A 27,978-nucleotide genomic window follows, 5' to 3' on the forward strand; every position below is an offset into this window, starting at 1 on the left:
TACTCATTGGGATTTTTGGCCCAGTTTATTTTTTTTAATTAATTTATTTTTTCCCTGCCTTGCTTGAAAGCTGTTTTTCTGGTATGAAAGCTAGATAAGAGTTTATAGATTACATATTACAGTGGAATCAGCCTCAAGTGAGATGGTTACAGTTTATTCTGTAACTTGTAGTATGGAGTTTTCCTGCTTCCAGTTCTCATAGGTTCAAGAAGAGGATGTTGGTAGGTCACTTCTAGCCCTAATGGTATACATTAGTAAATAAGAAATGAGAAAAAATATAAATAAGCATCCAACTCAAGATATTAGAAAAAGAACAAAAAGAGTCTAAGGAAAACTAAAATAAGTTATGTATAGTGACTTACACTGCTGGAGATAAAAATAGGAATAAATGAACTAGAAAATAGTAGATTTAATGAAAATCAAATTGGTGCTTCTTTAGAAAACCAATAAAATATATAAACTGTCAAATATATAAACAAATGAGAGAAAACAAAAATAATAGTAACCATTGATGCATAAGTATTTAAAAGACTTATACATAAAAAAAGAATATGAATCTATTTTCCTCAATTTTCTGTAAATAATTTGAAAACCTAGATGAGATGGGTAATGTTTTAGGAGAATATAAATTACCACAACTGACACCAGAAGAGATAGAAAATTTAAACAGACTGGTTACCATTGAAGAAATGTAGAAAGTTATCTTAGAACTGCCTCCCCCAAGAACAGAAGCAACAACGCTGAATAGTTTCACAAATAAATTCTGTAAAACCCATAAGGAAAAAGATCATCAATATTGTTTAAAATGTTCCATGACAAAATAAAAAAGAGAACTTTAAAAAGTTGTGTTTATGAAGACAACATAACACTTGATGCCAAAATCTTACTGACATAGCATCAAAAAAGGAAGATACAGACAAATCTCAATTATGAATATTGATACATAACTTTAAATAAAAAGTCATATTGAAATAATACACCAGAGGCCAGGAGGGTTTATTCCAAAAATGCAAAGATGGTTGCATTGCCTAACTTAATATAACAATTGTCAAAGACTTCTGTGGTCTTCAGTAACTGATTCACATGGTTTCACTTTGGAAGTTTCCATTCTTCTAGCCTTAAGTAAAGGAGACATTTGCTTTCTTAATATCTTTCAGATTTGGAATATATTTGGATGACCAAGGAATTATCTCCAAGCCAGGGCATTTATGAAGAAAAATTATCCCAGGCAATGATAATGGAAAGTCTTCCAAGCTGTGACCTTAAATGTTCCACATTAGGGGTAAACTGGAAATGTGAAGACCTGTTTACAAGGGAGCTGATAAGTCAGAAGACACATTTTAGTCAAGAGACAGTCACTCATATAGACAGCCTTATTGAGAAGAGAGACCGCTTTAACAAATCTGGGACAGTTTTTCATCTGAAAAGATTATCTTACCTAAAGCAGGTATTTCCCATCGAAGAGGGAATATATAATTTTGACACAGATAAGAAAAGTTTAAAAACACATTCATTTGTTAAAAAGCACAAGGAAGTCTATGGAGAAAAGAAACTTTTGAAATGTAATGACTGTGAGAAAACTTTCAGCAAAATCTCAACCCTTACTCTTCATCAAAGAATTCATACCGGAGAGAAACCTTATGAATGTATTGAATGTGGGAAAGCCTTTAGCCAGAGTGCCCACCTTGCTCAACATCAGAGAATACATACCGGAGAAAAACCGTTTGAATGTACTGAATGTGGGAAAGCCTTCAGTCAGAATGCTCATCTTATTCAACATCAGAGAGTTCATACTGGAGAAAAACCTTATCAATGTAAGCAGTGTAATAAAGCCTTCAGCCAGCTTGCACATCTTGCTCAACATCAGAGAGTTCATACCGGAGAGAAACCTTATGAATGTATTGAATGTGGGAAGGCTTTTAGTGATTGTTCATCCCTAGCTCATCATCGAAGGATTCACACTGGAAAAAGACCATATGAATGTATTGACTGTGGGAAAGCTTTCAGGCAGAATGCTTCTCTTATACGTCATCGGAGGTATTATCATACTGGAGAGAAACCGTTTGATTGTATTGATTGTGGGAAGGCTTTCACTGATCACATAGGCCTTATTCAGCATAAGAGAATTCATACTGGAGAGAGACCTTACAAATGTAATGTGTGTGGGAAGGCTTTTAGCCATGGCTCGTCCCTGACTGTACATCAGAGAATTCATACAGGAGAGAAACCTTATGAGTGTAATATCTGTGAGAAAGCCTTTAGCCATCGTGGCTCACTTACTCTTCATCAAAGAGTTCATACTGGAGAGAAACCCTATGAATGTAAAGAATGTGGGAAAGCGTTTCGGCAGAGCACACACCTTGCTCATCATCAGAGAATTCATACTGGAGAGAAACCTTATGAATGTAAGGAATGCAGCAAAACTTTCAGCCAAAATGCACACCTTGCACAACATCAGAAAATACACACTGGAGAGAAACCTTATGAATGCAAGGAATGTGGTAAGGCCTTCAGTCAAATTGCACACCTTGTTCAACACCAGAGAGTTCATACTGGTGAGAAGCCTTATGAATGTATTGAATGTGGGAAGGCCTTTAGTGATGGTTCCTATCTTGTTCAACATCAGAGACTCCACACTGGCAAAAGACCATATGTGTGTCTTGAATGTGGAAAGGCATTCAGACAGAGAGCATCCCTGATTTGTCACCAGAGATGTCATACAGGCGAGAAACCTTATGAATGTAATGTTTGTGGGAAAGCCTTTAGCCATCGTAAATCCCTTACTCTACATCAAAGAATTCATACAGGAGAAAAACCTTATGAGTGTAAGGAATGTAGCAAAGCCTTCAGCCAGATTGCCCATCTTACACTTCATAAGAGAATTCATACTGGAGAAAGGCCCTATGAATGTAAAGAATGTGGGAAAGCCTTCAGGCAGAGTGTACATCTTGCTCATCATCAGCGAATTCATACTGGAGAGTCATCCTCAATTATTCCCTCCTCCTCACCCCCATTCCACCAAGTCCTCTAGATTCAATCTTCTAAATGCCTCTAGGATCTGTCCACTTTTTTCCAGTCTATGTCCCATCATCATAGTCCAAGATGAACCCGTCTCATTTTTATTTTTACCATAATGTTACAACCATTATCCCTCTTGCTCTTCCCCTCAAGTGCATTTTTAACACTGTAGCCAGCTTAATCTTTTAAAAATAAAAATCTATTTTACTTTCCCATTTAAAACATCTTTAAGAATATGTTAGATCATCCATTTAAAGGGCTTAGCACACAACCCTTGACATATAATTAGTGCCATTAAGGTAAATATTTCCTTGCTGTCATGTTCAGCTGCATGTAAAATCTAGTAGGTTAAGACTAAGAAACCTATACATTTTAGAGAAGACAAAGAACTCTCTGCTTTCCCAGGAGGTAGAAAAATGGACACATTCAGAATTGAAAGATTCTGTGATGAACAAGGTCACATGTTGGCTTACCACTCCCTCTGTATGACTAAATACAAGGACTTGTAGCATTGCTGATGAGGGACTCTCACTTTGCCTGGCACTTAGAATAAGCCAGTTGGAACAAAGGCATTTGGTAGAATGTAGGATTAGGCAGATATTAAGAACAAACTAAAGTCAGCAAGCTAGAAAACTTGAATAGATAAATAGCCATGAAATAAACAGAAGAAGGTAGTTTAACACTTTGACCTGTAGAAAAGCACAGACAATTCCTGTGATGTTTGAATTCTTCTAGAGCATAAAATAAATACAGTAAAGCTGCCCATCTTACTCTGTGAAACTGACAAGACTGGTACCAAAACAAAAACATATCCTACAATTAGCTTATGAATGTAGATCTTAAAACTTAAACTTACTTTTTAAATATTAAAAAGTACACTAAATGGAAAGCTAGACCTGTCTTTGTATAGAAAGAGTCTGGCAAAGATATTTCTCCCTGTGTTAAATATGTAAATTTATTGATAGTCCAGTAAAAATCCCAATATATATTTAAGTTGATGAGCTGATTCTGACCATCTATAGAATATAGAATTGTGCTATAGTAAGGAATGTAGTACTCACTCACTTAACATTAACTGAGCATTTACTAATGTGCCAGGCCGTGTTTTTAGGTGCCGGGGATACAGCAGAGTGCAAAATATGCAAGTTTTTGCCCCTACAGACCTGGTGGGAGAAGACAAAGTCGAAATACATACTATGTGATAAGTATGCAATATGTACCATGATGAGAAATCACTGAAAGAAGGAGCTAGGGAGTGATGGCAAGAAGTGCCTTACTATTCCCAGAACATATGGGCATTAGAAGCAGGGAACTGTCAGATAGAGTGGGCATAATGAGAATAGTCATTTAGTCCTAAGGTAGATAATTATGCTTTCAGTGTTGCAGGAAGAGAGAATTGAGTGTTTAAAAAGGATCATGAGCGTTCTCTTCACTCTTTATCAATAGTGATTTTGGGTCTGGTGGAGGGTTTTTTGTTTGTTTGTTTGTAACAGCCTTACTGAGATATAATTCACATACCATACAATCCACCCATTTAAAATATACAATTCAGAGACTTAATATGTTCAGATTTGTGCAACCGTTACCACATTTCATTACCTAAAAAAGAATACCCCCACCCCTGGAGGAGTATTCTTACTTGGAGCACACAGTGCTTTTGGGTTCTCTCTTTTGACTGTTACCTGTGGCAGCATAGTAGGCCATGTGAGGGGATCTCTTATCCAGAGGGCATGAGTGCTAGAAAATGGAGCTTTGGGGCTCTCTTTACTTTGGGATAGAGACTAGGGGATGGGTGGTCCTATTAGACTCCCTTTATTTGTGATAAAAAGGATTTTTCATTGCGGTGGGGGGAAGATGGATTAATCAAGTGGTGTTGGGACAATTAGCTCTATGGAAAGACAGGAGTATACCTTGTACACTAATGAAGCTCTGAAAGATCAAAGATCTAAGTACAGTATTAAAATACAAGAAAAACAATATAATTTTGAGGCAGACCTTCTTAAGTATTACACATAACCCTGGAGCTGACGTTAAGATAACATTTATGTGTGGAAAATATCAAAGTCAAATATACAAATATGAGATTGAAAGAAAATGTTTGCAAACCAATATAACAAAGGATAATAATTCCTGATATTCAAAGCATTATTACAAATAAATAGTAACACCGGGAATTCAGTAGAAAAAAATGGACAAAGCTAATGGCCAGTTCAAAGAAGATGAAAAAGCAGCTAATGGAAATGATCCAGTATCACTAGTAATCAAGGAAATGCAAAATAAAGTGATGTTAATCTACTTTTTTCCCCAATGATTTTTAAATCATAGAAAAGGGATTATATCTAGTGACTGTGTCAAAAACAAGACAATTCCACCGTCGGTTATATAAATTTATGTGCGTATATACCGTTTGAATCATTATTCCTCAAAAACCAAAGTGTACAAAGGTAGGTAAATGTATAATGGCAAAAATTATTTTTAATGGTGAACTCTATTAGAAACTATTAGGGTATTGGGCAAATGGGTAAGTTAATTATGGTATATGCATTCAATAGAATTACATGCAGCTGTTGAAAAAAGAAGTATAAATGTGTATATAGCCATAGAAGGATAGTTGTATTATACTAAATGAAAACCATTTTCAGATCTGTGTTCTAATATAAACTCATAGTTGTAATATCAAACATAAAAGTTAAAATATGTATTTTTCTGTTTTTCTCTGCCCTGTTTTCCATGCCTCCTCCTTTTTTGAGTACACCATCTCTTCTTTTCCTTTGAGCAACTGACATACTGTACCATATGGCTTTGATGGTCTTGGCTAATCAGATTCTCTCTGGAGTTTGAGAGGCAGTTGGGTCTGTATCATCCAATGGCAGCTCCCTAAAGCGATGACACTGGTGTTCTCATGGCTGAGATCTTTGGGGTCACTCTAGTTTTTGTGCTTTCTAAGGCTGTACTTCTTCGAACTACCTGCTATTCTTCCAGTACTTCATTTTTTACCGACTTTGCTCATTTGCTTGCAGTTAAAGAAGCTTAACCAATACAGAGTTTGATATGAAGATTAGGTGATAGGCTGTAGAATCTTTGGAAAATTTGAGGTATTAGGGATTGGTTTTTAGGTGAGATGGAGCAAGTAAGACTCCCGTTCTTTTCTAGCCTAAGAAAGAGCTCATGGTGTGCACTGGGTAAACATAGAAGTAAATTATTATTTGTAGTCACCTGAAATGAGTAGAGGTCAGGATCCTGGATTATGGCAGTTTAAAGAGAAAGAGGAATGCTAAGTCCAAAGAGTGTATTTGATGCCGGTGGGGTCTTTGGAAGGTGACTAGGTCATGAGGGCAGAGTCCTCATGAATGGGATGCCAGCCCAGCTCATGGAGTAGAGGGGGCCACACCCCATCCTTGTGTCCTCCTGAAAACCATCTCCACACCTGGTGGCGTGTGCACTGAGAGCCTGTAATATTGGTCATGCTGTCTGACAGTAGGTCCTCTCTCTCTCTCTACCTGAAAGAAGGATGACCCCTATCTGGCATCTCTGATGCTCAGGGCATCCCCAAGCAGACAAATTGACTCTGATCTCCTCCTGCATTTTTTGGGCTAGGTCATTTGTGGATTATTCAAATAAAAACGAACCCCATCATGGAACCAGTACTCATGAGTTAGGAGTGCATAAGACATCCTAAGGGATGGTCAGAGGTGCAGGGCACCTGGACCCACAGACCTGCCTGAGCATCACCAAAATCCCACCTGCTGGCTGGTATGGATCCTGATCCAGGGGCTCTGGAAGAAACAGAGGCTCAGGCTGCAGCCCCCACAGTTCCTCCCAGGCTCCCCTCTCCTGGGTCCATTTACCCTTCACACACACACAAAGACAGCAGCAGCAGTGGTATTTCTGCATTAAAGGAACCAGGTACCTGCCTTGGTACCATCTGGTTGCCAGAGCTTCTCCTTCAGGGAAGAGGAAGGGCAGAGAGTGTTAGCCCCCAGCTCTTAGCCTTTGGGTGAGGTCGGGATGGTAACTGTGCCCAGAAGAGGAACTTAAGACCCCTTAGGGCTTGGTCAGCTCTGGAAGAGCCTCTAGCCCCACCTGCCTAGGTGCCTTAGTTTGGGAGGGCTGTCATAATGAAATGCCACAGACTGGGTGACTTAAGTACAGAAATGTTTTCTTACAGTTCTATAAAATTGAGGTGTGGGTAGGGTAGGTTTCTTCTGAGGCTTCTCTCCTTGGCTTGTAGATGGCCACCTTCTCTCTCTGTCTTCATGTGGTCATCCCTCTGTGCTGTGCCCTAACCTCTTCTTATCTCGTAAATTGCTGGTAGGGGTGTAAGATGGCACAGTTATTTTGGGAAACAGTGTGGCAGTTTGTTTAAATAAGAAAAAACTAAAAATACAAATACCGTATGACCTAGAAATTGGATCCCTGGGCATTTATTACAGAGAAATAGAGATTTATGTTCACACAAAACCTGTCATAAGGAAACAACAGTGAAAGGGCAGTCTATAGAATGGGAGAATATTTGCAAACCAAATATCTGATAAGGGTTAATATCCAAAATATATGTGATTTTACCACAGTGAAAAGAGAGAAAAAACAAACACAAAAAACACCTGGAATAGCCCCAAAGTGGAAACATCCCAGATGTAATACCCAAATTGTGGTGTGTCAATACCATGAGATAGAATTTGGCAATAAAATAATAAACTGATACGTATAACAACTTGGATAAATCTCGAGAATTATGCTGAATGGGAAATAAGCCTATTGCATAACATTTTTGAAAACAAAATTATGGATGCAGAGGACAAATTATCGATGGGGTTACGGAAGGATGAGGTCTGGAGGAAAAATGGGTGTGTGGTTATGAAAGAGCCACGTGGAGGAACCTAGTGGTGATGGAAATATTCTGTATCTTGGCAACGTCTACATCAACAGCCTCGTTCCGATATTCCAAGACGTCACTGTTGGGGACGCAACCAGATGAAGGATACGGGGGATCTTTCTGTATGGTTTCCAATTTATTTTTTGCAACTGCATGTGAATCTACGTTTATCTCAAAATAAAATATCCAGTTAAGAAATCATGAGTCACCACCCAAGATTATCTAGCTGATTTTTATATTTCCTGTGGTCATTCATTCAGCAAGCGCTTTTGTACCTGGATTCCAGGTTTATGGTGTAAGAGGCTCCCAGCCAGGAGACCTGGGCCCTCCCCCAGCAACCCCACTTTGCTCCTGTGTGACCTCTCCTGTCTGCAGCGCTCTCCTTAGGTGGCAAGTAGCTTGGCTGGGAGGATTCAGTTGAGTTCATAAATCATAAAATGCCAAGTCCAGGAGCCGGCACACTGGAAACAGTAAGAAGCGTCAGTGTTTTTTCTTACTATGGTCAATTGCTTCTGTGCATGAGGGCAACTCGGCGTGAACATCAGGTTCGAGAAAGCTCTCCGGCATTGTCCCTCAGTGTGGTCCTTAGGCTGCAGGACGCCAGGGGAGTTTCTCTGCCTCTACCCACGACCCCCCCTTTTCTGGGATTTTCCCTCCCAACTTCTTTCCCGCCCCCTCTCTTCCTCGCCCGTCTTCCCTCCTCAACGCTACTTGGTTTTCTCCTCCCTCCCTGTTCCTTCTTCTCCCCTCCCCCTCCCTTCCCCTCCTTCCCAGGCCTCCCCTCTCTCCCTTCCCCTCCCTGGCCCTTCGCGCGCCTCTCTCTCCCTCCTCCCTCTCCCCCTCCTTCTCCCCTCCGCTCCTCCCTCTCCCCCTCCCTCTCCCCTCCGCTCCTCCCTCTCCCCCTCCCTCTCCCCCCTCCCCTCCGCTCCTCCCTCTCCCCCCTCCCTCTCCCCTCCGCTCCTCCCTCTCCCCCTCCCTCTCCCCCCTCCCCTCCGCTCCTCCCTCTCCGCCCTCCCTCTCCCCCTCCCTCTCCCCTCCGCTCCTCCCTCTCCCCTCCGCTCCTCCCTCTCCCCCCCCGCTCCTCCCTCTCCGCCCTCTCCCCTCCGCTCCTCCCTCTCCCCCCTCCCTCTCCCCTCCGCTCCTCCCTCTCCCCCCTCCCTCTCCCCCTCCCTCTTCCCTCCCCCTCCCTCTCCCCCCTCCCTCTCCCCCTTCCTCTCCCCCCGCTCCTCCCTCTCCCCCCTCCCTCTTCCCTCCCCCTCCCTCTCCCCCTCCCTCTCCCCCCCGCTCCTCCCTCTCCCCGCCTCGCTCTCGCCCCGCCCTCTCCCTCACTCTTCCCCACACACACCCCGCCTCCTTGGTAGCGGTGCGGCTGGGACCTTCGGGAGATGGAAGGGCGCGATCGGGTCTCGGGTGAGCTCGGCTCCGCTCGGCTCCGCTCGGCGGGAGGCCCGAACGGAGGCGCGGCGCGCGGGCCTCTGGGTAGTGTAGTCCGTTCGGCTGCGCAGGCGCAGTGCGGCCGGGCGGGCCCAGCGGGCGCGGGTCATTGTCCTGGCGGAGCAGCGCGGGTGAGTCCGGCTGCGGGCGGGGCGGGGCGGGGCGGGAGGAGAGGGGGAGGAGGGGCGGGGCCCCTCCCCCTCCCCCCTCCCCCCCTCCCCCTCACTCTGCTGCCCCTGCGCGCACCGACCCTCGCCCGGGGGAGGGGGCGTGCGGACTGCGGGCGGGGAGGGACCGGGGAGGGCTGGAGGGCTGTGGAGAGCGGGCGCTGGTCGGGAAGGAGGCGGATCTGGGTGCCCGACCGCGTGTGCGCTGGCCCTGCGGTCGTGCCCGCGTGTAAGTCAGAGCGAGCGGGGGCGGCCCCCTGCGCGCCTGCCTGTGCGGTGCGTCCGGGTGCGCACCTGTGTCCGCGCCTGGCCTGTGCGCGTGTGTGCACGCGTCTGCCTTTAGTAGGGTGCGCACCTGTGTCCGCGCCTGGCCTGTGCGCGTGTGTGCACGCGTCTGCCTTTAGTAGGGTGCGCACCTGTGTCCGCTCCTGGCCTGTGCGCGTGTGTGCGCGCGTCTGCCTTTAGTAGCTTGGCCGGCGCGTCTCGGAGGGGCCGCCCCGGGCGCACCTGTGTCCGCTCCTGGCCTCTGGATCTGTGTCTCTGGGAGGGAGGGTGTCTCCCTGAGGCCCAGCCCTGTCAGCGTGTCCACCGGGGTCTCGGTCTTTGGCCGCTGCTGGGTGGGTGTGAGTGCCTCTGGCTGTGCGCCTCCCAAAGTCCCCAGCTCCTCCCAGGCGCTCAGACTTGTCTGGCCATGGAAGGCCCTGGAGGGACTGGGAGCCTGAGGGCCAGGAAGTGTGTGGGCGACAGCATTTGGGGCTGGGGGTGTGCGCCTTCTTTCCTGCCTCCTCTCACAGGGCCTTGGTGAGGGGAGTCCTGACCCCTACCCCGTCCTGACCAGGGGTTTATTGGCTCAGGGACTGCGCGCTGGGCACTCAGAGTGCTGTTCCGGGCACTTTGCTGGGACTGCCTCGTTTAGAGGCCTTGCAGGAACTGTGAGGAGGGAAGCCCTTATCACCCTCGTATTACGGATGGGGACACTGAGCTCAGAGCCTAAGTCACCCAGCTCTACACCCAGGCATCGGGTTCCGGAGCCCCCGCGCTTAGCTACCAGGCAAAGGGGAAATTCTTTTTTCCTTTCAACTCATCTGAGACAAAGTTCCAGGACTTTTCCCTTGGGATTCTCCCCTAGAAACAATGGAAGGAAGGAAATACCAGAAAGCTCAGAGGAAGAGGAGGAAGGAGGGAGCCACTTGGCTTTGCAGCAGCACAGATCTCGGGCCACACTGGGTTCAACAGTCACCAGCCCTGTGCACGTGTCACTTTACAGGGCCGCTGGGAGTTCATGGGCCTCTTTAAAAAAATTGTTTTTTTTTTTTTAAATTACAGTTTGTGATTCCACTGCTATAAGGACACGTGTAATCTGGGTTGGATTACATTCACCTTTTTTGATATTAGGGGTCCTTGGCTCACCGGGCCTCGTGGGTGAGCTGGCTCTGGTTCTGTCCACGTCCAGCCAAAGGAGCCAGTGTTGTTCACCTCACAGTCCAGGAATAGGAGTCAGAGGCTGCCAGTCCAGCACGAGTAACATTGAAAAAGTTAAATCTTTTTTCAAACATTATGACAGTAATAGAAATTATTGCATCCAGGGAAACAAAAGAATACGAAGGAAGACAATGAATAACGCCTCCTTCTCATTCCCACTTTGTTCCCCTCAAAGCACCACCTGGTGTCCATCATTCCATGGCCTTCCCCAGGCTCAGAAATGCTGCACAGAAACACCCCCCACCGTGTGCTGATTTGTCTTTACTCAGAGAGGTTAAAGTTAGGTATAAAACTCTCGGCTAACTTGTGTTTCTCACTTAGTGACTTTACAGATGTGAGTAGATGCAGAACTAACTCCTCCTTTGTAGAGATGACCTGATCCTTCATAATACGGCCTCTCCCTTACTGATGGGTACTTATTTTGTTTCCAGGACTTTTTGTTGGTTGGTTGGCCTTTTGCCTCTAGGAATTGTGTTACGATAAATGTCTTTTTTCTATGTGATAACCTTTTATGCAGAGCTTTTATTGCTATGGGCAGAGTCTCAGACAGGGTTTCTGGGTTATGGGGTTCGTATATTGCCAGCTCTCTTTCTGGAAAGGTGAGAGACTCCCATTCCTTCAGCTGTGTGTGAGAGGGCCCATTTCTTGTGTCTTTGCCAACACTAGAAGTTTGCTCATCTATTCATTCCCTCTGTGTTTGGGTGCCTCCTGTGTACCACACATTGTCCAAGATGCCAGAGACACTGTGCAGAAATGATCATCTCTGCTTCCTGGGGGGTTGCATTCTGGAGGAGGGAAGACAGATGAGGAACTTGAGAACACCACTTTAAAAAGACCGTTGTTGATGATCATGTGTGCTATAGGGAGATGGTGGAAGGGGTGGGGGTTGCCACTTGAGCCCAGGGGCTTGGGGGTGGGGACTTACTTCTCCAAGGAGGTGCCTCTTAAGCTGACTGGGAGATGGAGCTAGCCATGGGAAGAGCATCCCTGAAAAGGGAACAGCAGATGTGAAGGCCAGTGTGCCTGGGGCCAAGTGTTGGAGGGGACAGCAGAGTGGAAGGGGGATGGCCAGCAGGGGCAGACCGTAAGGGCCACATGGGCCGCTGGGAAGACTGTGGATGATTTCTAATGCTGAGGGAAGCCGTAGGAGGGTTTTAAGCTGGAGGACATTTTTATTGAGGGCTTGTTGCAGGCCAGACGTGGTGCTGTGAAGTCTGTGGACAGGAAGTGGAAAGAGACCCCAGCCCACGCGTTTGCGAACAACACTGGGGCCTCTTAGCCTCCACGCTATTGGCAGTCTTTGCTGTGGGGGCTGTCTTGTGCAGCGTAGGATATTGAGCAGTATGCTTGGTCTCTGCCCACCAAATGCCCATAGCAGCACGCTCCCCCAAGCTGTGGCAACTCCTAATGTCTCCAGACGTTGTCAAGTGTCTCCTGGGGCCAAAATCACCCCCTAGTGGAGAACTGTTCTAAAGGCTTCTGCCCACCTGTCCTTTATGTGTGAGTTAAAATCGCAACTTTTTGCTTGTAAAAGTGGGGGGCCCTTTGGCCTCAAAAAGAACTTTCTTTGTCTTCATGGTTCTTACACTTTAAGAAACTCACTTGGAGGGGCGCCTGGATGGCTCAGTCATTAAGTGTCTGCCTTCGGCTCAGGTCATGATCCCAGGGTCCTGGGATCGAGCCCCACATCGAGCTCCCTGCTCAGCAGGAAGCCTGCTTTTCCTCTCCCACTCCCCCTGCTTGTGTTCCCTCTCTTGCTGTGTCTCTCTGTCAAATAAATAAATAAAATCTTAAAAAAAAACTCATTTGGAAATTAATGATTCTCAGTCCCCATCCCAGATGGTTTGATCCAGCAGGTCTGGGCAGGGACCTAGGGATGTATATTCTGAATAATAAGCATTCCTAGTGATTTCTGGTACTTTGAGAAATGGCACAGTAGCTGAAGGGCTTTTGTATAGGAGAGGACTGTATTTTTACAGGTGATCCTGAGGGAGGTTTAAGGAGGCATATTTTGACTTATAGCAGAAGGAAAACTTGTTTCCAGCCAGAGGTGTTGGTGACACAGGTAGTGAGCTCCTCATCATGGGAGGCATGCAAGTCCTGACAGGTCACCATGGAGCCAGGACTGAACTAGCATGTCCTAAACTCTTAAGAATCTGTGCTAGTCTATGCCGCCTGTTCAGTGTTTTACTTTGTCTTTTATTTAAATTGACTGATTTTTGTTTGTTTTGACGCACTGATTTTTAAAATTATTTATTTATTTTACTTAAAATCAACTTAGTTTATTTTTATTTTTTTTTAAGATTTTATTTCAGAGAGAGAGTGCAAGCACAAGTGGGAGGGGCCGAGGGAGAGGGCAATAGTGTCTTAAGCAGACTCCACGCCAAGTGCGGAGCCGGGCGTGGGGCTCGATCCCAGGATCCCCGAGATCACGGCCTGAGCCAAGACCAAGCGTCGTACGCTCTACCAGCTGCGCCACCCAGGCGCCCCTAAATCAACTTAGTTTAAAAGGGCATTCTGTGTGACTGCCATAAATAGGAGCGGGGCACTGCTGTAAGACAGGAGACCCTGTAGGACAGAGCTGACTGCACCCCACTCTTCGGAACATACACGGCCAACAACAGTAGTAACAGCTGCTGTGTGCTGAGCTCTTACTGTGTGCTAGAAGGCCCCAGGTTCCTTCTGCGTGCCAGTTAGCTGAACCCCAAGGTTACCCCCGTGAGATGTGGGGGATCGCCTGCAGGGGTGGGGACTGGGGCCTCAGACCAGCTCTCAGACCTGGGAGGGGGTCTGGGCAGGGAGAAGGCAGAGGGTTCTGTTGCTCCCAGCAGACTGTGGGAACGGATGTGCGGGTGTGAGGGTGTCCGGTTGTGCACTTGAGAGGCAGCAAGCACCTAGACCTGGACATACTCTGCCCCACTCCATTCCCAGCTGTGTGTAATCCTGGGCCAGTGGCTTATCCCCTGGGCCTCGGTTTTCTCATCTGTGAAATGGGGTGGCTGGAAGCCGGACTTGTTTTGTGGGGCATTAAGAGGATTAAAGGAGAGGTGTCCGCCCAGGGCCTTGCACAGAGGAGTCGTGCTTAGTGTTTGTTATTAACGTGTGTGTGCGCGTCCCTCCTTGCCTGTCCCCTAGTGGCTATGTGTCTGTCTGTCCTGTCTGCTGCGTGAAGCAGGCCCAGGCCTGGTCGCTCACTGTGACCCCTCTTTCTCTCCCAGCCGTAGTCTGCCCGTTCCCGTCACCCTGGGCACCGGAGGGATGGCCACCCAGCTGCTGACTGATGAGGCCCTGGTAAGTCATGTTGCCCCCTCACACTCCATTCCAGAGGCTCAAGCCCAAGGGGCAGGACTCCTGCCCAGGGATGACCCTCTGACTCCCAGGCCCCCTGCGGAGCTCACCTCCTGGGCTGTCTCCAGGGGCCTGTGTCTGCCCTGAGGAGGGAGGGTCACGTTCGTGGGTGCTGCTCTCCTCTGCTCTGCCCTTTCCGGGCTTGGCAGCCCCTTGCCTGCCCCTGCCACTGGCTTCGGTCAGCCAAGGGGGACAGGGCAGCTTGGGAGGGACTGGCTCTGTCCCCGGGGCTTTCAGGAGACAAATGGGCAACTGGGAAGTGGTGGTTTAAACACATCACATCAAGTGTGAGAAAGGCCCCTGCAGAGGGGCCTGGGCAGCATGCTGTCCCAGACACGTGAATGTCACTTACGAACACCCACACGCGTGGTGAACGTGCAGAACACAGGCTGGAGCAAGGCCCGCGTGCACACTTCGGACAGCGGTTACCTCTGGGGAGAGGGAGGAGGGCACCACGGGGTGGGGCATCCGGGCGTCCGTGGCTCTCGCTAGGAGGTTTTATGCTTTAGTGGGTGGCACGAGTATGGTTGTTTGTTGTGTTTTTCTCTAAATTTCCTTTTATGCCAGAAATATTTCATAATAAAGAAATTACATGTAAATATTCCTTCTAGAAAACTGGGAAAGCCCAGTAAACTGTAGGTAAGACAATATAATTCACCCATAGTCCCTTTCCCCGTAGATAAACCATATGGATATTTGTGTATTCATTTATTTTCTTCCTTCTCTGATTAGCATTTTAAAAAACTGACCAAGTATTGGCTCTGCCATTTTAATATTGAGATTCCCCCCCATTCTAACTTTAATTGATAAGGATTTCCCTTATTTTGAAACTTCATAAACTTTGCAAACATCGCTTATTTGGCTGCATAGTCATCCGGTGAGTCTGACTTTTTAAAAAAATTTTTTGATGCTGTCAATAGTCTATCATAAAAGTAAAAGAAAATTCCTGGTAGGTAAGGAAATGCATAATCATTATAAAGAGCTTAGAGAAGTCCAGAAGAACACAGCGGAGAGAATGGGACTGACCTGCGACCTTGCACAGTAGATAACCACTCTTGAATGTTTGGGTGTCTTTCTTTCCCTGGATACATGTTTTGCAAAAATGAGAATCACCCTGGCTAAGCAGTTTTTATATCCTGTTTTTTTTTTGTTGAGGATTTAATCCTAAGCATTTCTCCTCGTAGTTAAAAGCTCCCTGTAACATCCATTTTAATGGCTATGTAAGAAGGTCAGCTAAGAGCTGTAGCTGGCTTCCTTTGTGGTTCCCTTGTTGTGGGATGTTTACTGGTTTCCAGTTACTCGTGGTTATGAACAATGTTAGGAGGGACACGGCTGGCACATAAGTCTTTCTGTGCATTTCATGTGATTTCTTAGGTGTGCTTCCTTGAGGAGGAATCCCGGGTTGGATGTTTCTGAGGCCTTCCCTGAGGCTCCTAGCGCTTTTCTCACTGATGGTGGCAGTTGTCTGTGTTCCTGCCAGGCTGGAGGAGAGGTTTCCGTGGGCTGTTGTCAGAATTTCTTCTGAACGTGGGATATAAATGACACATGGCATTGACCTTGAGCATGACGGGTGAGCTTGAGTAGCATTGTCTGTATTGTGGGTGAGGGTTTATTTTCAGGAAATGTTTGTTAGCCACTTCTGCAGGCGGGTAGATTATCTCTCTTGTGCTTTACCAGTCTATAGGACTCTCAGTATTCTTGAAATTTTAAGTGTGTGTGTGTGTGTGTGTGTGTGTGTGTGTGTATGTGTGTATGTGTATACGTAGTCGTGGCAAATATTCTTCCCAGGCTCGCTCTTTGTTTCTTCATTTATTCTATATTTTTAAATTACAAAAGCATTTCAGATCTTTAAAACCAAATCTGCCTCTCCTGTGGTGACATCGTTGACTTTAAAGGTCTCTCTGTTCGCAGGTCATACATGACCTGTATTTTCTTCCTTTTTTCCATTTATCATTTGGATAATAACCGCGACTTTTGAATCTTTTGTATCTACATGAAATTTAATTTGCTGTATGAACGTGTCAGTTTACTTGTCTGTGACTTTCGGTTTGTCATGTCTTCGTTTATGTAACCCCTGTTTTGGGACGCACTCTGCCTACCACACCATATACAGTTCATTGGTTTATGGTCTAATCACAGAATTGTGCGGCGGTGACCACAGTCAGTTCTAGAACATTTTCATAAGGCAAACAGGAAATGTGTGCCCGTTAACACTTGTTCCCATTTCCCGCATTGGTCCCCTGCCCCTGGCAACCACTAATCTACTTTCTTCCTCTGCGAATTTTCGTATTTGGGACGTTTCATGTAAATGAAATCACACACTGTGTGATCTTTTGTATCTGCCTCTCAGCATGATGATTTTGAGGTTCCTTCATGTGGTAGCACGTGCGAATGCTTTGTTCCTTTTCAGGGCCGAGTAATATTCCACGGCGTGGAGAGAGCATGTTTATTCACTCATTCATCAGCTGATGGACATTTGGGTTGTTGCCACTTTCTGGTTGTTGTTAGTAATGCTGCAGTGAACATTACAAGTTTTTTTTTGTTTGTTTGAACCCACGTCCTCATTTCTCTTGGGTACATACCCAGGAGTGGGGTTGCTGTGTTTAACCATTGAAGGAACTGTCGGCCTCTTTTCCAAAGCAGCTGCACCATAATGTCTTCATTTTTAACTTATCTGTGGTGGTTGTCTCGATTTCTTCTTTTACCTACATTATTTAGGAGGACTCTGAGGGCTTGGGTGCCTTTGGTGTTAAGCTTCACTTCTAGGGGAGGTCTCCTCCACCCCTTGCTGTCTGCCCTCCCAGCATCCTTTGCGGTAAGGTGTAGGCTCCAAGACTTCTAAGACCATGCGTTGTGGTTTTGGTGTATTTTTGTGTACCCCCAGCCAGGCTTGGTGTATGGGACATGCTCAGCAAATAGTTTACTTATTGAGCGAGTTGAGATGGAACGTGCTTAGGCAAGACTTTCTGAAAGAATTATTAAATAAAACATTAAATAATTATATTTTATATTTATATAAAATATTAATTTAATAAAAAATTAAATAATTATATAAAAAATTAAAATAAATTTTAAAAGGGGGCAGGAGGAAACTTGTGGAAGTGATGGATAAGTTTAAGATTGTGGTGGTGATTACATGGGTGTATACTTTCCAAACTTATCAAATGGTATTAATATTCACAGCTTTTTGTATGGCAACCATACCTCAATAAAGTAGGTTTTTTTAAAAGAAGAAATTATTAGCAGGACTGGTCAAAGGTCAAAGAATCAAATAATATCATATAATAATAACTATTATTAATAATAAAAAGTATATAAGATATATATGAAACATCAAAATTAAATGATGATTAGCAAAAGTTGGCATTCATCAAGAGCTTACTCTAGCTGTACGGGACACTGTGCTGGAAGCATATATGTATTCCTCACTTAACACCCCTGACAACCATGGAGGGGGACATTGTTGTTATGAAGCCCATTGAACAGATGAGGCTCAGAAAGGTTGAGACAGTAGCCCAAGGAAACACAGCATAGGAGGGACAGAGCCAGGATTTCATTGCAGGCTACCAGACTCCCAAGTCCAAACCCTTAGCCACTGCTGCATGCTGCATCTGCATTGAGTGATGGTGGCCCCTGAGACAGGGAGGCCAGTGTGAGCCCAGGGCACTTGGGCAGGCACTGGGGACAATGAAAGAACTGGCCAAGAGATGAGGTCTCCTCCCAGGGAGGGTGAGCCGTGGTTCAGGGTCCGGGGCGGGGGCGGTGCTCAGCGCACTGGAGGGAGCCAAGGACCTGTGGGTGGCAGTAACAGTAGCTGATGGTCATTGAGCACCTACTGTATGTATGTACTGTTCTGAGCAGCAAACACAGATTAACTTAATTCTCATGCCCTCCTTATTCATTGATCCATTTACTCATTCAAGAGCTATTTGTTGAGTGCCTACTAGATGCCAGGCATTGTACAAAGCACTGGGGATATCATAGTGAGCAGGATGGATGTATTGGTTTGCTAAGGCTGCCATAACAAAGTACCACGGACTGGGGGATCACAGTGTAAATCTATCTTCTCACAGTTCTGGAGGACGACGTCCCCAAGGTCAAGGTGTCAGCAGGGCCATGCTGCCTCTGAAGGCCTAACAGAGGGAGCCGTTCCAGGCCTTCTTTCAAGCTTCTGGTAGTTCTGGGCTTGTGGCAGCACAACGCCAGTCTTCACACGGCATTCTCCCTGTGTGCATGTCTGTGTCTAAATGTCTCTTTTTTATGAGGACGCCAGTCATGTAGGATTAAGGGCCCACCCGACCCCAGTATGATTTCATCTTGAGTCATTACATCTGCAGTGTCCCTGTTTCCAAATAACATCCATTCTGAGGTGCTGGAGGTCTAGACTTCCACATAGGACTTGGGGGTGGGCATAATTCAACCTACAGCAAGCACTTTGAATAGGACCCAGCCCGCAGCAACTGCACAATAAGTGATAGGTCTTGTCACCGTGGTGGTTGACGTCATCACCATCATCATTACCTACCATGCTATGGAATATTCATTTTATCCACAGGGTTTGCAGCATCTGTTGGGAAGGCACCGAGGCTTCTACCCCAGGAGCTCTCCACCGTTCCCCATGGCCTAATCTGCCGCTGAAGCCTCAGGTCTTGATTCAGACTCCCCCCACAGACCCAACCATTCATTGTCCTCTCAGACTACATTCGGTGTCACCTTTCTGAAGTCTTCCTAGACACCCCCTAAAGCTGCCATTGCTCAGGGCGTCTGGAGGATTTTGTTCGTACCTTCACGGTGGTATTGACCAGATTGCTGATCAGTCATGTATGTGTTCATGTACCTCGTCCATGTGGAGCTAGTACTTGAACTTTCCGTGTCGTTTCCCAGCACCTAGCTCAGTGCCTGCAGCTCCATAGGGGCTCAGGACAGTGTGTGGAGCTACTGGAGTCCATCTAGGATTCTGCCTTTACCGGGCAACTAATGCACATGTCCATTCATGGGGTTATGGTCATTATACCTTTGATTCCTTCTCTGTTTCCAAAGTGTGTGACTTTCTGCTCTAAACAGTCCTATATTTGTTTTATTTCTCTGTCAGAGGACCATCCCACTATAAGTAGGCACCAAGAACACTGAGGGGTTGGTCCCTTCAGAACTCCGCACCTTCTTGAAATCACTCCAGAGACATCCCGTCTGCCTCCCCTAAATCCTCTTGGCTTTTCTGGCCTTTTCTCGAGACCTCTGTGAGCAGGGCCCTGCGGTGAGTGGTTGTGGGTTTCCTCTTACAGGAATCAGTGACGTTCAGGGATGTGACAGTGGACTTCACCCAGGAGGAGTGGCAGCAGTTGGAGCCTGCCCAGAAGGACCTGTACAGAGATGTGATGCTGGAGAACTACAGGAACCTGGTCTCTCTGGGTAAGGGGGCAGCTTCACTGAATTACTCACCATCGGCCTGTCACTTGAGGACTACAAAGAAATAAGAAAAAGCATGGACAGATTTTACTATGTAGGAAGTTTAAAGATAAAAATAAAGTTGATAGGTAATGAAATGGAGTAATATTCACCACATGTATAATAGTCAAAGGATTATAATTATATAAAGAGCTCCTAGGAATAAACAAGAATGAAACAAGAAACAATGATAGAAAGGTAGACCAAACATGTGAGCTGGCAGTTCATAAATGTAGAAATACACAAAATCACAGTTTATAAAAGATTTTTAAACCTTACCAATAGTCAAAGAAATACAGTTTTTGCCCGTGAGGAATGATAATAGCCTGTATTGTGAGGGTGTAGGGAAAAGACTTTCCCATTTTAGGAATATAAAATTGGGACAGCAATTTTGGAGGACAGTTTGGGCATTATCAGCCAAATTTTGAACAGTTCTATTTTTAGGGATCTGTCCTTTAGATATCTTCCTGTGAGTGTGCAAACTTTTACACAGGAAGAAAAGGAGAAATGACCTAAATGCCCACCCATACAAGACTGACTAAACACATCAAATCGTATCAGTATGATGGAAACCATGTAGGTCTTCAAAGATGAGCACTCTTTGTGGATGCTGACATGGAAAGATATCCCTTGATACAGTGCTAGGTCAAAACCACTAACTTCCAGACCAAGAATATGTCCCATTTCTCTTACAGCTTTCATGGAAGTATAATTGACCTACAATTAACTGCACAGATTTAAAACTTACAATCTGATGCATTTTGACATCTGTATACACCCAGGGGGAAACCATCACCATGATCCAGATAATGAACACATCCATTACCCCTTTATAATATCTCCGTGTGCTTCTCGCACCCACCCTACACTCCCTGGGCAACCACTTTATGTGTAAGTGCTTTACGGCACTGTGGTTTAATTTGCATATTCTGGAATTTTACATATACACACTCATACAGCATGTACTCTTTTTTTGTTGTTGTTGTTCTGATTTCTTTCACTCGGCATAATTATTTTGAGGTTCACCCATGTTGTATGTATTAGTAGTTCACGTCTGTTTGTTGCTGAGTAATAGTCTACCTCATGGATAGACCACGATGTGTTTATCCATTCACTTGTTGATGGACATTTGGGTTGTCTCCAGTTCTGAGCTGCCACCAGTAAATCTGCTATGAACCCGTGTGTACAGCGTTCACTGTGGATCTATGCTTTCCTTTCTCTTGAGCAAACACCGGGGAGTAGAATGGTTGAATCACATGGTAGGTGTATCTTAACCTTTCTGGAAACTGCCAGACGTTTTTCCAAAGCAGTGGTACCATTTTACATTTCCGCCAGCAGAGCCCACGAGTTCCGGGTGCTCCCTGTGCTTGTCAAAGCTTCGCATGCGCAGTCTTTGTCATTTTAGCCATTTTCGGGGGTGTGCATTGTTGTTGCGTGTGCTTTTGGTGTCCTGAGAGACCGCTGCCTGACCCAAGGCCACTAAGATTCACTCCTGTGTTTTCTTCTAAGACTTTTGTAATTTTGGCTCTTCATTTAGGTCTTTGGTCCATTTTGAGTTAATTTTCATGAATTGTGTAGGAAAGGGGTCTAATGTCACTCTTGCATGTGGGTATCCAGGTGCCCCGGCACTAATTGCTGAAGAGCCGGAGGTTTTAATTTGATGTAGTCCGATTTATCAGTCATTTTCCTCTGGGATCATGCTTTTGATGTCATATCTAAGAAATCTTTGCTTGTCTCAAGGCCACAAAGGTTTTCTTCTATAAGTCGTATAGTTTTAGGTTATGTGTTTTGTTCTTTGATCCCTTTAGAGCTAATTTTTGTAATGACGCAAAGTGTTAATTGAAGCTCTTTTTTTTTTTCATCAAACGAATATCCAGTTGTTCTACCACCGTTTTGTTGAAGAGACTGCACTTTTCCACTGGAAAAACTTCCTTCGCATGTCCGTCAAAAATCAGTTGTCCGTGTATGTATTTGTGGGTCTAATTCTGGGCTGTGTTCTGTCTCCTCCATCTATGTCTGTTGTGACACCAACACTGTATCATTTGATCTGTTCTCAGTTTCTGCCTTTATGACCTGTGCTCAGACAGCTTGCTGTCCTCATGACCCTCTTGAGTGTCCTACCCAATGCCTGTGAATTACATGGTATGGGTTTCGTGGCTGGCTGGTGTGAGAAGGCACTGTTCCCAGCCTTCATCGGCTCTGGGTACATTTTCAAATCCTTCTGGGTGTTTTTTCCCAAGCTTGGGTGGTTTCCACGTGTGCAGTTCTGACCAGGAATCTGATGCTGGGCGAAGGACCTCACAGATCTCCAGAGCGCTCTCTCTGCTCAGGGGGTCTGCTGGGCTTTGCCTTGCCCTCCCTTCCCAACCCCCAAGGCCCCACCCGAAGCCTGCAGCCTTTCCCCCCAAGTAAGCTGGGTGGTCCTAGGGCCTGCCTCTCTGACCCCACCTCTCAGGTAACATTGCCCTTTGCTGTCTGATGTCCAGTGTCTTATAACCTTTGTTTTATATATTTTGTCCTCCCCCTGCACCCTTTCCCTTTGCTTTAGGCTGTAGGCTGAAGGGAAGTCCTATCCCTGTTATTCTGTCTGGGCCAGAAGCCCCATTTGAGGGGGAAAAACGTGTGCATGTATATGTGTGTGCGTACAAGTGTGTTATATGCACTTTTTAAAAAAGGTGTACACTAGAGAGAAAGTTCTAAAAATACACACCAAATGGTTAACACAGGTGAGATTGCAGGAGACTTCCATTTTATGTTATTTTTTGATGTTTGATGTTTAATTACAAGTGTGAATTACTTGGTGATCAGAAACGATCGTAGAAATACAGAATATGAGAAAAGAAACTATGGAAGACAAGAAATCTAGTACCACAAAAACATCCCTATTTAGATCAAAAGGAACGAATAGCGTTTTGCACATGAGTAGCTTTTTGCCAAAGTGACCTCTGCAGACATCGTCCTGTTAGCATTTCCCTCGACTGCCACAAGGATGCTCACATCCCCGCACTGCACCATCTGCACGTCCTCCATGCTCTGCTGTTTGCCAGTCTTGTTGGTGAAACGCCGTGTGGCCGGTTGGTTTAATTTGGCTGACGATGAGCTGTGTATTCACAGCTTCTCATGGCTAAGAGCTGAGTGTTTGCTTTTCTGCAAACGATCTCTCCTGACGGCTTTTAATCCATGAAAGGGAGGCTGCCTCCTTTCCCCTGCCCCCTTAGATCGCAGGGTGTGCTGGCGTTCTGCCTCCGGTCTCCTGACTTCTCAAGTTAGTATTTGCTCCGAAGGACTTTCAACTGTGTTCACGGCTGAGTCTCTGCCCGCTTTGGTCTCTGCAGCCATGGCCAGTGGGTACCCCAGCGCCTCTCAGTCCCCACTGGCCCCATCCCGGTTTGCCATCCCCTTCCCCACCCCATAGCCTTCACATCCCATGCCATCATCTGCCCTAACAGCTGAGCATCATGCACACCCCAAGGTGACTAAGCCACAATCATTCCCCTACCCTCGGTATTTCTCAAATCTTTTCCTCTGGGATAGGAACGCAACTCACAGCAAAACAGTGACTCATCAGGGCGTATGGCTCTAGGATCAGACTGCTAGAATCCCAGCTCTGCCTCAAATGTGCTGTGACCTTGAGTTTGTGACTTGCTTCTCAGGCCCTCAGTTCCCTCGTCTGTAAAATGGGCACAATCTTAAGAGTACCTAACTCACATGTGGTTGTCAGGGCTGCCTGGAATGATCCATGCAGATGGCTTAGCGCCGCACCAGGCACCTTGCCCAGTGAATGTTCATCGGACAGCTTCTCTGTGCCAGGCACTGCTGCAGGAGCTGGGCCCCGACAAGGTCTGTGGCCTCATGGAGCTCACTTTCCATAGGGAGGCTGGCAATAAACAGATCCCAGGGACAGACGAAAGTTGCCACAGATCATAATGAGCGCCTGCAATGAAACAGGCAAGAGACTAGCAGGAGGGGTGTTCCTTTCCACCATGGGATGGACAGGGAAGGCCTCCCTGTGGAGGATGTTAGCTCAGGGCTGAAGGATGAGCACCGTTGGGAAGGTGGGGTGGGGTGGGGCGGTGGCACGTGCAAAGGCCCCGAGGCAGGAAGAACTTGGCATGGACAACTTGTCAGGGAATAAAAAGGGAACCACAGGGCAAGTCTGGCTGACAGCAGGTGAGCAGGGATGGGTGGCGGGAGACAGGTTAGGAGAGGGGGGCCTGGCTCTGTCCTGAGGACCCTGTAGGCCGGGGAAGGCACTGGCTTTGATTCTCAGAGCACCAGGAAGACACTGGAGGGTTTGGTCTGACTCTTAAGAAGATCCTCTTGCTGCTTAGTGGAAAATGCATCGTAGAGGGGTGAGGGTGGTGGGTCTTGCTGCATTTCGGCTAGGAAATCCGGGGTGCTAACTGGATCATTGGCGAGGGTGATGGCAAGATTTGATCTAGTCCAAGCTGTTGTGCGCATCCAGTGGTACTTGCTAGCAGTCTGGATGGCGGGAGAAAAGGGGTGAATCAAGGGGAACTGCTACGTCTTTTTTTTAACTTAATTTTTTAAAGTGGTAAGATAGACCTAAAATTTACCATTTTAACCATTTTTAGGTGTACAGTTCAGTGATGTTGAGTACATTCACACTGATGTGCAGCCACCACCATCCATTCATAGAACTCTTTTCATCTCGCAAAACTGAAATTCTGTCCCCATTAAACGCCCTCTCCCCACCCTGTCCCCCAGCCCCTGGTGCCACGGTCTACTTTCCGTGTCTGTGAATGGGATGACTCCAGGGGCCTCACAAGGACTGGAGTCATACAGTATTGATCCTTCTGAGTTTGCTAAGGCTCTTTGACGAGGCTTTCTTTTTATCGTTGATTTCGGAAGGGGCAGGGGTTCCCAAACCACAGGTTCTGAATGAGATGTACTAGGTTTGCAGTATCCAAGAGGGACAACAAGTAGGCTTTCGAATATTCATCAGCAGAGCCCAGAGGAGGTTTGGGCTGGAGGTTCAGATTTGGGAGGCGTCAGCATGTGGAAGATACTGAAATCCAGACTCCCCTGGCATGGCCCGTTGTGACTTAGGGGAGGGGTCTCAGATGCCAGGGGTTGTGGGCTAGGTCGGGGCTTAAAAGGGGCAGCAGGAACCGCTGCCACCTTACCCCTGCTTCTGGTTGCGTCATAGGAAGGAGGGGATTGGAGCTGCAGCAGGGCTGGGACTGCCAGGCAGCGACGGATGTGCAGAGGCAGGAGGGTCTGGAACCAGCTCGAAGAGACACCTGCAGCTCTAGGACTGGGCAGCGGAGGGGGGGGTGTGAGGGGCACTGGGCAGGACAGGGGAGGACGGAGCTTGGCTGGCCTCGGAGGACAACCAGCACATGCCACACAGACGTCGGCTGTCGTCTTACCGTTTCTAACAAAAGTTGGTGCTTTGGGAAGCCTAAGTGGTGGGGGATATTCAAGATGAGCCCTGGAAGTAGGGAACCCGTTGCAGTAACTCCTTGCTCGGGTTTGCAAGAGTCTCTGGTCCGCTCCGTCCAAGCCGGCTTAACCTCCTGTCGTTTCTCTTCAGACGCCTCTCCTCGGCTCTCTCGCTCCCGTCGGCCGCCGTCCTTTCCACTGCTCTCCCGAAGGGACACTTCCTGTTCCCTCCGCTCCCCTCCTGTTGCTTCTGCTTCCTTCAACCACATTTGTCACCAGCTCTTTGCTTCCCCTCCGATCGGCAGGTTGTCATTTGCGTCTCCATCCACGCCCGGCTGTGTCTCTGATTTTGTGTGCTCATCCATCCCCAGCTTTGGAGGTTCCTTACTCCCAGCATTGTTAACTCCATGCGTTTCATCTTCTCTTTCCCCTCCCCCCAGACTTGGAGACTAGACCTGAAATGAAGGAGTCGGGTCCAAAAGAGGATAGTGCGGAAGACAGACCGTCTGTTGGGGCGGTCGTGGAGGGACCCCCGAGAAATGGTGCCCGCGGTCTGACCTCTGAAAGAGCGTGGACACAGGGTGACTGGGTGGAGAGGCAGCTGGGAAACAGACGGACCTGTCTGGAGCAGTTGGAGGCTTCCCAGGAGCTCGCCCCCGCGTGCCGGGAATTTAAGGCATTCACCCGCCAGAGCTCCGGCCCGGTCCCACCACGGTCAGAGGGCCCAAGGGAAGAGGGGACCCGGCCGTTTGTCATGCATGGGAAGACGTTCTCGAGGGCCCTGGACCTCAGCCAGCCGTCCAGACTCGACGTGGAGAAGAAATCCTACGACTGCAGCGCCTGTGGCAAGGCTTTCAGCCGGAGCTCATCCCTGATGAAGCACCAGCGGATCCACACGGGAGAGAAGCCCTTTGAATGCGATGTCTGCGGGAAGCACTTCATTGAGCGGTCATCCCTCACCATCCACCGGAGAGTTCACACTGGAGAGAAGCCCTACCGATGCGGGGACTGCGGCAAGGCCTTCAGCCAGCGCATGAACCTGATCGTGCACCAGAGGACGCACACGGGCGAGAAGCCCTACGTGTGCGACGTGTGCGGGAAGGCCTTCCGCAAGACCTCGTCGCTCGCGCAGCACGAGCGGATCCACACGGGGGAGAAGCCCTATGCGTGCGGGGACTGCGGCAAGGCCTTCAGCCAGAACATGCACCTCATCGTGCACCAGAGGACGCACACCGGCGAGAAGCCCTACGTGTGCGACGTGTGTGGCCGCGCCTTCAGCCAGAACATGCACCTGACCGAGCACCAGCGGACGCACACGGGCGAGAAGCCCTACGCCTGCAAGGAGTGCGGGAAGGCCTTCAACAAGAGCTCGTCCCTCACTCTGCACCAGAGGAACCACACGGGCGAGAAGCCCTATGTGTGCGGCGAGTGCGGCAAGGCCTTCAGCCAGAGCTCCTACCTCATCCAGCACCAGCGGTTCCACATCGGCGTGAAGCCCTTTGAGTGTAATGCTTGCGGGAAGGCCTTCAGCAAGAACTCGTCCCTCACGCAGCACCAGCGGATCCACACCGGGGAGAAGCCGTACGAGTGCTACATCTGCAGGAAACACTTCACGGGGCGCTCGTCCCTCATCGTGCACCAGATGGGCCACACCGGGGAGAAGCCGTACGCCTGCAGCGAGTGCGGGAAGGCCTTCAGCCAGAGCGCGTACCTCATCGAGCACCAGCGCATCCACACCGGGGAGAAGCCGTACAAGTGCGGCCAGTGCGGCAAGGCCTTCATCAAGAACTCCTCGCTCACGGTGCACCAGAGGATCCACACCGGGGAGAAGCCGTACACGTGCGGCGAGTGTGGGAAGGCCTTCAGCCGGAACACCAACCTCACGCGCCATCTGAGGATCCACACCTAGGGGCGGCCTGGGGGGCCCGTCGTCCTGGGGCTTTCCCTCAGGGGCCTCAGAGCCCACACCAGGAGGGTGGGATCCTCCACACCCGCCAGCAGCACGAGAAGTTCTGACAGCGTCGCCCACGGGTAGCACCAGGGTTAGAGGAGTCCAGCCCCAGACGGGCCTTACGAATGGGGACTTGTGCACAGACCCCTCCCCACGGGGCACCTGCACGTCCGCAGTAGAGCAAGGCCCTCCACGTCTAAGGCACTTGGCACCATGCTCAGGGGCATGGTGGCTGGAAACTCCCAGGAGCTCCAGGAGCCTGGGCATCAGGGCTCCGGGCCGTGGGAACGAACTGTAAGAGCTGGGACAAGGTTATTTAGTGTCTCTGGGGCGACACTCAGTAGGAAAATGCAGGAGGGGGTTGGGGGAGAGGGGGACTCAGTAAGTGAACATGGGGACATTTCTGGATCCTAGATCTGGTCCAGATGTTAGGTCTCACCCTCCATGAATTCCCTCCTGGGGGTGGAAGCCAGAGGAGCCCTCCCTCCGTCTGTCCCCGAGCCACCCAGCCAGAGAAGCTGGCAAGTTGTAAGTGGGCGGAAAAGGTGGTTTTCAGCATCAGCAAATAACAGTAAGCACTTCAGATGCCGAAGCTTCTCAGAGTCTGTTAAATTTTTAAAAAATAAAACTTTTAATTAAGAGAGACTGGTGTAATTTTAAATAGTTGTCAGGTGCAAAAGACACAGGCACCAGTGGTTTCTAAAATCCGTCTCAGTGCCTGTGAGAGAGGGGGAGGGCAGGCCAACACCAGCAGGCCTGATATTCAGGTTTAAGTACTTACTTAGGTTGGTAAGTTTGTGTATCTTAGCACCACACTGTCCGTTTTTACAGTGGATTTTTGCAGTTAAATT

At 47.6% G+C, this 27,978-nt stretch overlaps 1 protein-coding gene across 5 annotated transcripts in view; it reads left to right on the forward strand.

Annotated features, from left to right (window-relative positions):
* Positions 1–27,729, forward strand: part of ZNF470 (zinc finger protein 470) — a 40,293-nt gene extending 12,564 nt beyond the window's left edge. For 4 of the 5 annotated variants that reach the window (XM_028095196.2, XM_028095200.2, XM_028095199.2 and 1 more), the window contains one exon: positions 1,158–8,077. In XM_028095196.2, the coding sequence (XP_027950997.2) occupies positions 1,158–3,031 (1,874 nt within the window). In that variant the 3' untranslated portion in view covers positions 3,032–8,077. Of the gene's footprint in view, positions 1–1,157; positions 9,460–14,195; positions 14,269–19,607; positions 19,735–25,616 lie in introns of those variants that run through there. The other variant, XM_028095202.2, reaches the window with a different exon arrangement.
* Positions 27,730–27,978: the final 249 nt, after the last annotated feature.

This window comes from Eumetopias jubatus, unplaced genomic scaffold, assembly GCF_037043125.1.
Source record: "Eumetopias jubatus isolate StellerSeaLion01/CBP00866 unplaced genomic scaffold, mEumJub1_p1.0 scaffold_10, whole genome shotgun sequence".
NCBI classification, from domain to species: Eukaryota; Metazoa; Chordata; class Mammalia; order Carnivora; family Otariidae; genus Eumetopias; species Eumetopias jubatus.